The sequence below is a fragment of the Onychostruthus taczanowskii genome, unplaced genomic scaffold (assembly GCF_017590055.1).
Source record: "Onychostruthus taczanowskii isolate IOZ18803 unplaced genomic scaffold, ASM1759005v1 scaffold288, whole genome shotgun sequence".
NCBI lineage: Eukaryota > Metazoa > Chordata > Aves > Passeriformes > Passeridae > Onychostruthus > Onychostruthus taczanowskii.
Genome location: NW_024500217.1, coordinates 37095 through 48961, shown reverse-complemented (window position 1 = coordinate 48961; position 11867 = coordinate 37095). Strand labels below are relative to the sequence as shown.

Sequence of the window (11867 nt, the reverse complement as noted above, 5' to 3'; positions counted from 1 at the left end):
CGCCGGCGCTCCCGGACCGTGGGGTGCGCGGCGGGAGCGGGAGGGCGCGGGGGTAGTGTCTCCCCTGTGTTTAAACGCGCCGCCGGCAGTGCCGATGGGCGGTGCTAGGCCGCGGCGGGCGGGGCGGGGCGGGGCGGNGGGGCCGGGGCCGTTGGGCGGCGGGCGGGTGGGCGCGCGCGCGCGGGCCGAGGCAGGAGGCGGCGGGACGAGTCCGGCGGCCGCGGAAGGCAGCGGGAACCGGCCCGTCACGGGGCCTCCATCCAGTGCCTCCCTCCCTCCTCCCGCCCTGCAGAGCCGGCGGGACCTGCCATGCGGAGCGGTGCGGCGGGAGCGGCGGGTGTCGCCTCCTGAGGCGGCGGGAGAATGCGGCCGGCGGGCGGGGAGATGGGGGCCGGCGACAAGGTAATTCCTCCGGTGAGCGAGAGCAGCCGACCCCGGGGCTGCCGCTTCCTGTGGGGCGGTGACAGTCCCGCTGCCCGCCCTCAGCGCGGCTGGGGATGAAACCGCTTCGGTCGGAACGATGGCGCGTAGAAACCGCGGGACGGCAGAAGTCGAGTGTGTTTTTACCTTCGCTTTAATTTCTGTCATCAGCAAAAGCTCCTGAAACTTCATTTCTCACGACCTTTATCCACGGTGTCCGTGAAGAACACTTCTTCCTCCTGGCACTCCTCTCCCCTTTGTTTTTCCCTTAACGGAAGGTGTGTGGAGGAGCAGGGATAATGATGTTCAGAGCGTGTTTGTCTCGGACATTCTGTGGTGCCGTGACAGAGAAGTTGCGATTGGAAGAGGGTCCCGCGGAGCTGGGGCGGCGCTGTGCCGAGCCCGCTTCCCTCTCAATTCCAGGCTGGCCAGCCTGCCCGGAGTCCCGGGTACCTCCCCGAAAGGGGCTTCGGGACCACCGCAGACCCCAGACCCATTTCTTGGAGGGCTCTGCGGGGCAGACCGCGCAGGCGCCGAGACACGGCGCGAAAAGTAAAGGGGGTAATACGAGGGAAATTACAGGGAAGTGGATCGGTCCCCGATCCATCCCGCCCGGGCATGCCTTTCCTTCGCTTTCCCGTCTTTATCCTCTCCTCTCATGGTGTATCTGGGCAAGCCCCGCGTTCACATTCCACCCCTTACTCCGCTCCGAAGTTTGTTGAGAGAGCTGGGAGTTTGTAAAGTTAAGAGCTTGTTAGCCAACACTTCCATGACTACTAAATACCGGGCTGGTCGTGGAGTTGAGGTGATTATATGATAAAGGATAAGAGTTCCCTGACATGCAGGCTGGGAAGCTCAAGAAGAATTTATAAGCAACATCACACCCGCTCCTGGATCATTACATGTTTCAGCTATTATTTATAGCTTTCTGCTATGCATTAAGGTATGTTTCGAATGTATTTGCCTCAGAGGAAGGAAAAGGAAAACTATCCGATGAATAAATGCCAGGAGACCCGAGCCTTAAGCTACAGGCACAGAAATGGTTTCAGAGAAGGGACTCATTGGTTCAGAGTAGGACTGGAACCCTTGACTCGGAGCTACCCAAAAAATGCGATGGATCTCTATCCCTCTTTGACTGTCATTGATAAATGGATCATGGTGCACCTGGGTTTTAATATCACTGTTGTTCTTTTTATTGATATGTAGGAAAATGAGCATTCTGAGCCATGCAAAAATGTACTGAAAACTCCTTTGAAACAAGCGTCTACCTCACAGTTGGTACTGACAGAGAGACAGCCTGACTGTCAGCCTCTAACCACACCCCCAAAACTGAAGGAAACCCCTCCAGCAGATCCATGGACACCTACTTCCAACCTGAAAATGCTGATTAGTGCAGCCAGTCCTGAGATTAGGAGCAGAGAACAGAGAAGGCAACTGTCAGACAGTTCAAGTGAGGTCCTACAGACAAAACACTGCTTGCAGGTATGTTGCAAAGTTGTCTGTATCTATTTTCCCTCCTTTTTTTTTTTTTTTTTTTTTTTTTTTTTTGGGTTAAGTTAGCTGAAGGCCGTTTATTCATTATAAAAATCAAACATTGACACAGCACATCTTTTTAAAAGTTTTTGTTTTGGAGCATTTATCAAATATAAATAATGATATTGACTAGCTGCATTCAACAGGTAATGTTCTAGTTTTATTTCACAGCTGTGAGGACAAAGGGCCCTTTGACAGTGCTGACTGTGAAGCTGTTGAATATCTGTGCTTACATATTGTCAAAAACATCGCAATCTCTTTTCCTTATTCCCATGTAGGAGCACTTATTGGGGGATGAATATGAAAAATCTCAGCCAAGTCGCAAAGAGAAAAGTCTCGGATTACTGTGTCATAAATTCTTAGCTCGGTATCCTGATTACCCCAGCCCTTCACAGAAAAGTTACATTTGCCTTGATGAAGTCACTGAAGAGCTACGTAAGTTGGTGTTCATCCTATTAAATATTTCTTCATGCAAATTTGCCAATAACCTGTCATTTTTGTTAGTATATTTTTGCTCCATACAATTTTAGATGCTTACTCTGTTCTCAGATTTATTTAAACCCATTTTTAAATTGCTAATTCCCAGAGCAATTATTTTAGAATGCTGATGTTTCCTCAGTGAATTGAACTGAGAAACTCTGAATTCTGTTTCATATTGAACATCTAAATTATTGCTTATACCACAAATAACCAGTTGCAGTTTTTTAAATTCAGAGATGTTATCTAAGATTAGTGGTTAGACTTTTGCAGCAGGAACTAGCATTTCTCAAACCGAGCCCACAACTTCCTGTCTGATCATGACATCAAAGCAAGAAACTTCATTCTGTTCTTGATGGTATATTAACTTTCTCATTCTATATCACTGTTTTGTATGTTGCACCAATAATTTCTGCAGGGTCCACATTTCTAACATCAAGCTGAAGCGTTTTTAAATAAAAAAAAAAAAAGAGTTATGGAGTTACAGTATTCTACAGCTTATATATGGATAATAGTTGCAAAATTTTAAAGCTGTATGATTTACATTTTTGTATACTTTGTACAAAAGGACATGTATTTTAGGAAATGTCTGGTCAAAACCAAGAGTTTATCAGACAAATTAGAAAAGAAGAGTGTGCTAATAAAATGACATGTAGAAAGAAGTTATAAAACAGTTTCTTACCATGACTTTCCAAGGTTATTTAAGGACACAGTCTAGAATCAATGCAGTGAATAAATAGGAATGCTATGTTTTTTCTAAAGCTGGATTGAAACCCATGTAATGGCCCTTCTGGCAATAGTCAGTTTTATTTCTTAAGGAATGCTGAAAGCCAAGTGTAACTCTGGAACAGCAAGTCCTTGCATATACAAAGCAAGATTTGTTCTCCTTGCTGGAAAGACCTGGGAGGGCTATTTTCAGTTTGTGCTATGGAATTGGCAAAAATGATTTGGAAGTATACTAAGAGGAAGGACAGGGACTCTGTGCTGCAGGTAATGCATGAGTGCACATGTGTTATATAGCAGAGCTGTCAGGTTCACCTTTCCCTCTGCAGATGTGGAGCGCAGGCGCATCTATGACATTGTGAACGTGCTGGAGAGCCTGCACATGGTGAGCCGCTTGGCCAGGAACAGATATGTCTGGCACGGGCGCCACAACCTCCCCCAGACCCTGCAGGCCCTGAAAAAGGTGGGGGAAGAGAACAAATACATACAGCAAATCCAGATGATCAAGAAAAGAGAGTATGAACATGAATTTGATCCTGATGGTGAAAGGAATGAAGAAATGGCAAATTCTTTTGGCTCAAGCGAGCAGTCAGAAATGTCTTTTGTCGAGCTCCCAGGAGTGGAATTCCGTGCTGGTAATGATTCTCTGTAATGCCAAGAATAATATGTACTTGAAATGATAAATTTCTATGAACTTAGGAAAAAACCATTTATTAGCCTTCCTTTTTTTCTGAGGTGGTGCTGCTCCAAAGGCACCACAACTCTTTGTAGTGAGAAAAAGTGCTCTGCACTCTTTCACTTGTCTTATTCGTTCAGTTCTTGTAATTCGTTTCTACATCAGGTGGAACTATCAAATACACCAACATATAATCCAATTGCCATTGCCACTGAATTGTTATAGAAACCAGAAGTTACTACTGAATGTTGTAGAAACTTGAAGAATAAATTACTCAATTTGTTTTATTAATTTAGCTTCGATTCGTGGAAGAAATTTTAATTAAGGGTTAAGCATCTTTAAGAGTACAAGTTGTCAGACAATGGAAAATGTATATGTGGGATACATCACTGTCTCTTCTTTGTAGTTAGACTTGGTATCCACCAAATCATCTGTTTCTTGTCACGTAGAAACGTGATTCTGGAGTCAACATTGGCCCTGCCTAGTCTCTGTGTTATTCTTACAATTATTACTGACAAATTTCTTCAGTGTTTTATGTTTGTAGCTGGTGTGTTGCTGAATACTTTAATCCTTTTTCCTGCCTGCTGCAGCATCAGTGAATGGCAGGAAATACAAGTCCTTACGAGTGATGAGTCAGAAATTTGTGATGCTGTTTCTTGTATCAACACCTCAAATAGTGAGCCTTGAAGTTGCTGCTAAAATCCTGATTGGAGAAGATCAGTTAGAAGACTTAGATAAAAGCAAGTTCAAAAGTAAGTACAACAGCAAGTGTAAGCTAAATGAATTATTCCGGTACTACTTCATATAAGGAAAAATACTGTCTTATTTTTCCTGCCACAAATGTTTATTTGAGCCTCCAAAAACTCACTAAATACCTTCTGCAGTTTATAATTTTTGTACGGCTGTTGATGCATAATGCCCACTGAGAGGAAAAGTCTATTAAATCCTCCCTCTTGAAGTATTGTCACAAGCCTCCATATTAGTAACAATTTCTCTTTCCTCAAGCAGCCTGTCAAAGTTTTCAGCGTCATTTCGCCAAAGATGCCCCAGAATCTGAATTCTGGCCACATAAGTTACTTGGTAGAAGTCTAAAGAAATTCTGTGAAAGTCCTGTGACCAACTTGCATGTCAGAGGAAGTGAAACCCTTTGCTCTAACTGCCAATTATTTCTTCATTCTTTTACCCTTCTCTCAGTTCCCTGCACACTTCCTCCCCTTCCTCTCCATTCAAATGAAATGGTTTTTCTAGGTCTAGATCAGTAGACATATAATAATTAAAAATTTGCTGCTTTTGAGGGATAGTTGTGAGTTTCATTGAAAATTAGACTCTTCCTTAATTCTCAGATTCCTTTGCTTTGGGTTATTTTTTGTTTTGGTTCTGAGGGGTTTTTTTTTTGTGGAATTGTGTCTATGTGAATACTGATCCTTGCTGGTTTCCGTTCATTATTTCCTTTCCACTGCTTCACAGCAACATAGAGAGGGTGGGTGGCTACTCAGTAGGGTTTTTTGCTTGATTTTATTCTTTCATAAGAAGAGCCTGTCTCACAATAAAAGCATTTTCAAAGCGTTCCATCTGTCTACCTGTATTTCAAATATCAATCCCATGTTTTACCACGTTCTTGGTTATGAGCCAGAAATTCCATGACCTAAGCACATTCACTGTGCTCTAAAAGTCGTTTGTAGTTTGACTTCTACCTGAAATTTTTCCCAAAAAAACTAGCTCAACTTAGAGACAGGGAAGATATGCAGGATGATTATCCTGTTGGATTTTAGTGTGTCTCTTCCCTCCAGTTCCCACATTTGCCATTGCATGCGTGTACCTGCCTTTTAATCTACTTATATTTATCACTGGATTTGTGTAGGTTTGATCATTGCACAGAAATTAACTTGTTTTGAAAATGTTCTTTTTTCCATATTTAGCATAATAAACTTTGCAGTGTCTTCTAGATCTGTATCTATGTCTTCTATTTTACATGTCAACTTTGTATCACAATATTGTTTCATTACATAAATACCTGTTCCACAAAATTGTTCTTATACTTTTAAAAAAAGCTTTTTCATTTTAGCTGCTTAAAGGGTGTTACAACATTTCTTTATCTGGTACATGCTACTTGTTAATTGCAGATACTATCCTTTCCATTTATTTCTTTTATTTCAGCCAAAATTAGAAGACTTTATGACATAGCAAATGTTCTCAGCAGCCTTAAGCTTATCAAAAAAGTTCATGTTACAGAGGAGAGAGGTAGAAAACCAGCATTCAAGTGGACAGGACCTGAGGTCTTGCCAAATATTCAGGGTAGGTGTATGTGTCATTTTTTTCATTTTTCATTAACAAAATATTTCATTTTGTTCTGATGATGATATTGATTGGTTTTTAAATTTTCTGTAGTAGAAATTTTTGACCAAAAGACAGAATAACTAAGCAGAAAATCTTTTACTAGTCACATCACTGTCCTTATCAGCACAGCAACCAGTATCTATTTGCACACAGTGGATGTTCAGCTATTGAGATTCTTGAATTTCCATGTTTGCTACTGTTGGTACTTCAGGAATTATAAGCCAGGTTCAAATAATTGCTTTTAATTAGTGAATCTGCATATGATACATATTTTTTTCTTTTTTTCTGTTTTTCAGATACAAAACTTGAAGCAACTTCTACAACCTGTTCCCCACCTGTTTCAGAATCCATCACTTCCAAAGAGCAGTGCTCAAAAGCCCTTTTTCCTTCAAAAGGAAAGCAAAATTTCACTCGGCACTCATCTCTAATAAAGTTAGTTAAGAGTATAGAGAATGACAGAAGGAAGATCCAGTCTGCTCCAACCAGCCCAGTTAAAATAAGTGCCAGTAGGTATCTTTTCATAATTTTTCTTTCAGAAACGTTTTTTTTTTTGTTTTTAAGTCAGATGTACTCTTGCATTAAATATTTGGGCTTATCCTCTTCTCACAGGACATGTAGATGTGTGGGTGCAGATGTGCTTTCCTTTCAGAAAATGCATCTTAAGAGCTGTCAAAAATGCAGAAATGGCTACAAACCTTCTGTTTGTCTAGAATCAATGAATATTGGATCTTCTCCGAACCTGCTTTGTTGTAGAAACTCTGCTTTGGATCATACTATTTAACCATTTCTGTATTCTAAAACATGGCCAGAAAGTTACCTGTCAGTGTTCATGTTCTTGCTGGGGATTCTCTCTGGGGCCTTTAAAATTTGTTTGATGTAAGTTGATGTCCGGTTGATCAAATCAAATCTGGGCTGAGTTTGAGGATAACTTATCTCATTAACTGTTACATTACATAATGCAGTCTCCTCAAGTGAAAATTAAATTTTTACTTTGAAAGTTAAATTTTTACTTTGATGAACTCACTCTTTTGATTTGTTCTTCTTCTCCTCCAACCAGGTACTTATCAAAGTTTACCAGTTTTCCCAAATACAATAGCTCAGTTTCCAGCAATCACTAAACATCAGCTGGAAGGACAATCCAAGTAAGTTTGCACAAATTTAAAGGTGAGAACAAGTTAGTTATGCTCAGTTTGAGTGGGGCAACAGCCTGCAAAAGCCAGTAACCTTGAATACTGCAGGCTAGTTTTTCATTTATTTTCTCTTTAGTGGATTGAGAAGTACAGGTTCTTGTTAAGTCTTTATATTACAGAAGATAATACCATATATTACAGAAGATAATTTGTCAGAACATTCATTTTTGCATGAAGGCATTAAAACACATTTGGGGTTTTTTTGTTTGTTTTTTGCTGAAGGACAGCAGAAGAGATGCAAACGAAATGCGCCCTGTCCTCGCCTGAGGCTGTCCCCAAGCCTGAGCCCTCTCAGCAGCCAGCTCTGAGCCAGCCCCTCGGGGTGTGCCCTGCAAGCCACAGCTCCGTGTCACCCGTTATCCTACCTCATCCTCAGTCCGGGGTTTCATATGCAATCTATCTGCACCCTTCCCAAGCCCACACGGTAACAACCTGCAGCCCAGGCTTCATGTTGCAACCTCTGCCATGTGCTAACGTAACTGGAATTAAAAGTAATAATTCAAAAATATTAAATAAAATAACCACTGAGGAAGAGGACACAACGAGAGGTCTGGATGAGCCTACAAAATCCTTGGCAGCTGAAGAAAGACCTGAAACGAAGTCAGAAACTTCATCTCAGCGGTGCCTTAAAAGATCCCAAGCACTACCAGAGAGCAATTTAATTAAAAGGCGTAAAAGTGATGAGGAAAGCCTTGATACTTCTTTGGTAAGTTAAATTAGTTTTAAAATGCCATTTTATGGCTTAGTGATGTTGCCACCTACTCATTTTCAAAGTGATGTAGGAGCCTGCCAGTGAGTGTAGGCGTTTTAAATAACATCAGGCTTGAAGAGATAGTCTTCATTTGCTATGCCTGTTGATGTTTGAGGGGCTGGGGTTTATATCTAAGAAGACAAAGTGTACAGGTGTAGTGAAAATAAAGTAGCTCACAAAACATTATGTCAAAACTTACCTATTTATACCTGATTTAGGAGTAGGTCAGGTTGAGAGCAAGGTTGGAAGGAAGAGATCTTCAAGGTCTCTTGAATTCTAGAATTCTGTAAACTTGCTGGCAACCATTCCTGGCTTTAGATGTGTTAGGAGGGAAAGTGGATGTATAGAATTCCCTTTACAGGGAAATTCCCAAAACCCAGATGCTTTCTAAATATTTCTACCCAGTGTTGGTTTGTTCTAGGTGTAATAAAACAACATATGAAGAGAATAAGAGGTTCAGAAAAACTTGATGTATATGGAGAGACTGGGGCTGGATTGCTTTCTAGTCCTCAATTATTGATTGTTTTAGCATCTCTGTAAATTATAAATCTGCTGTAAATCTGGCTTGCTGAAACAGTTGTCATATGTTATGGGTGTGTTATGACAGCACATGCTATCCAACATCCACTAGCTGGGAAGAAACAAGATGTGATAAGATGGACCTGGCTGTCCTAGTGACCAGAAATTTTTATAGTACAAACTTGGGAATGAGGAGGAAGTAAAAAGGTTTCTTTCCAGTTTTTAAGAATGTTTAACTGTTGTTGTTTGTCTCTAATTGAGATCGTTAAGCCTTACAACATCTGCCTTTCTTTTTGTGTGTGCTTTTTTCAAAGGGAGAATCCACTAAGAATGAAAAACCACCTTCCAACAGCTCACAAATGAATCATGAAATGGACAGTGTCCAGGAAGACAGACAGAATGAAACCAAAACAGTAGATCAAAACATGGCAAGTTGCTGTGACCAATGTACAAAAGAAAATATTCCAGAAGATGAAGATAAAATCAAAACAAAACAAGACATACCTGTGGCATTTGCCATTCCTGCTCCTGAGGTAAGATTTGTCTTGCCATTCCCTGGGAAAACACTACTTGGAGTCTCTGCAAAAGAAACAAAACTACAACGAACTACACCTACATCGGCTGTCTTTGGCTGTATTAATTTTAGTGTGCTTTTAAAACCTTATTTTGTAGGAAAGTAGGATTTCTGTGTCTGCACTGAGTACACAACAAAAAAGAGGACATAAAGAGGCTTTCAGGCTTCCATTGGAATGAAGGTCACACTAATGAGCTGAGGGCAATATTGAGACTGCTTACCTCCCCCATCCTCTCTTTTTTTTTTTCTATTGCATATATTTACTGTAAAATGCTTTGAAAGAGAATCACATGAATCTCTCTTCATCAGTAAAATTCAGTATTATGCAGTTAAGACTGATTGCTGTAGAGAACCTGAATAAGGAATAGTTCTGTTGACAAAAACAGAATACGTAAATGCAAAAGTTTTGTCATCCAATGTTTGTTTTATGAAAAATACAATCCAAGAATGAGGTGATGTGATGATTTACTGGGTCCAGAATGTTTCTTCTAGAAAAATAGTGTTGAGTATCATGGTTTCTTTTCCATCTGGTCAAACTGCACTGTGTTAATCCCAGGTGGATTTCCAGTTCCCCACCAACAGTATCAGCTGGAAATGGAGCCAGCTGACTTCTCTGTGGTTTTAATTGAAAGAGCATGTCCTTGAGACTGTTGTCTCATTTCAGACAGAAAGTAGTACAGGCATAGGATATGGCATCCTGGGGACATGGAGGATAAAGAACAAGAACAAGGCAAGGGAGGGTTGCAGTTTTGGAGAAAAGTTTTGGGGTTTGCTTACTACATGTTTGGGCTAAAGGTGTGGTGTCTCTTTCTTTCTCAGACTTTTTTTCCATCTGGTTATCTTATTCCTTTGACTCACTGCACCCATGGCAACAAGGCAGAGTGCTCCACTAAAGAGAAGGCTGGGGTGTGTTCTCTGCAGCACACAGCCTACAGCTCTCCCATCACTGGTGAGTGTCCAGGGAAACAGGCATGGGGGTCCAGCTCAATGGGCCAGGGCCAGCTTGCCCTAATTCCTCTCAACACTTGATGTTTCTGTTCCAGGTGTCATTCCAATGCCAGCCTCAGAACTGAAGACAGTCAATATTCCTGCTTTTCATATAACACCCTTGAACATAATGCTGTCACCAAATTCCATAGCTGCTGCACCTGTACTGAGCAACTCCTGCCTCAATTCAAGCAGTACCAGTTCTGCCCCAAATCCAAGCTCTTCAGCTCTGAACTTTATGCTGCAACACATAGGACTAATACCTGCTGGTGTGCAAGTTCCTGCAAATCCTATTCTACAGCATGTGCCAGTCTCTTCCCAATCAGAAAATATCAGCCATAGCTCAGGGAGTACAAACGTGCAAGAAGGGAAGGTGAGTCAAAACATATCACAACTCCACCATGGTGGGTGGAGTGGGAAGTGCAGTGCAGTAATTCCCTTACAGCAGATAAAATTTATAAATAAACATTTCTTTTTGATCTTTAGAAATCAGCACTGCCCAAAAAGAGCTAGCAGTGAAGGCCAGCCTAAGTACAGTAGAAATGAGAGGTTAGCGAGGAAGATAAGTGACTTATTTGTGGTGGAAGTGGAGCCAGCTGGAAGATGACAAGATGTGAAGAAACAACTGTTTTAGAGGGAGGATTTTACATATCTGAGAGATACTTTAATAATCACAAACTAGATTGTGCTTATTAAAAAATTGTTCCTTTGTTATTTTCTTTCCTTCTTGTTACTTCCCTAATCTACTCTCAAGTTCTTGTGTTTAATAATAGCTATTCTTTTAATAGGATAGGACTGTACAGGTTTTTAAATATTTTTCCCCCACAGGAAGTTTCTCTGTATATTTTATATAATACTGTATTGCCTAATATCTGTTTGTGTTAAAAAAGGAGATTAGAAAAACATATTTTTATGTATTTATATATATATATAAAGGAATGCAGCTATATCCTTCTCAGTAAAAAGTTCAGTTTTTAAATTTCAGGGGACAAAAAAGTTTGCTAATATCCTGCAGAAACATAGAAGTAGAATTTACTTTTTATTCCCCCATAAATGAAAGTAACTTTCTCTTTTCTCTTCAGTACCTTCAGCCAAAGGAACCTCAGGAGCCTCAGGCAGTTACAGAGAACTTCTTCCGCACACCAGGAGGGCCAAACACAGAACTTGCACTATCTGCAAACTCAGATGGTACCCAGAGAACCTCTCAAGGAACTCTATATATTCCTCAACGAAAACTTGAAGTTTCAGAAGACTAATTTTGGGATAGGGAATTGCTGATTGTGTTAGCAGGCAAAATTGCTGGTAACACACTGCACACTTCTGGCATTGTATGATGGACAATGGTTTGGACATGTATTACCAAGACCTCAATGCTGGAATAGCCTTCATTGATGCTTTAGAAAATAAAACTGACTCTTAAGGAGAAAGTTAATGCCTAATGAATTTTTCCAAAAGGATTACCTGAAGTATTTTAACAGCAAAGTTAGGTATCTAGTGGGGTTTTTGTGAGTGTGTGTTGATTTCTTCTATGCAAAGTAAGCTGAAATTGTCTTTGTACAGAAAGGTACAGTCTATCAGTCAGTACATATTTTGCACCAAAAAAAAAAAAAAGTACTGTGAGTGTGTAAATATTTTATGTCTTAGAAAAAAGGCCACAGGTAAAATGTTTTGCATCTGTGT

The 11867-nt window shown here is 40.8% G+C and overlaps 2 protein-coding genes across 2 annotated transcripts in view; one reads left to right on the top strand and one right to left on the bottom strand.

Moving 5' to 3' along the window:
• The first annotated feature begins 237 nt into the window (after positions 1-237).
• E2F8 (E2F transcription factor 8) lies at positions 238-11497 on the top strand. The gene is made up of 13 exons (XM_041408015.1): positions 238-402; positions 1627-1902; positions 2232-2388; positions 3483-3788; positions 4420-4581; positions 5987-6124; positions 6463-6672; positions 7224-7308; positions 7579-8062; positions 8941-9159; positions 10020-10149; positions 10244-10560; positions 11270-11497. The coding sequence occupies exons 1-13, from the start codon at positions 364-366 to the stop codon at positions 11441-11443; spliced, it is 2697 nt and encodes an 898-aa protein (XP_041263949.1). The 5' UTR covers positions 238-363; the 3' UTR covers positions 11444-11497.
• ZDHHC13 (zinc finger DHHC-type palmitoyltransferase 13) overlaps positions 9133-11867 on the bottom strand; it is a 35914-nt gene continuing 33179 nt past the window's right edge. Inside the window, exon 20 of the transcript XR_005952941.1 lies at positions 9133-9205. The gene's annotated coding sequence lies outside the window, so the exon portion shown is untranslated. The remainder of the gene's footprint in view (positions 9206-11867) is intronic.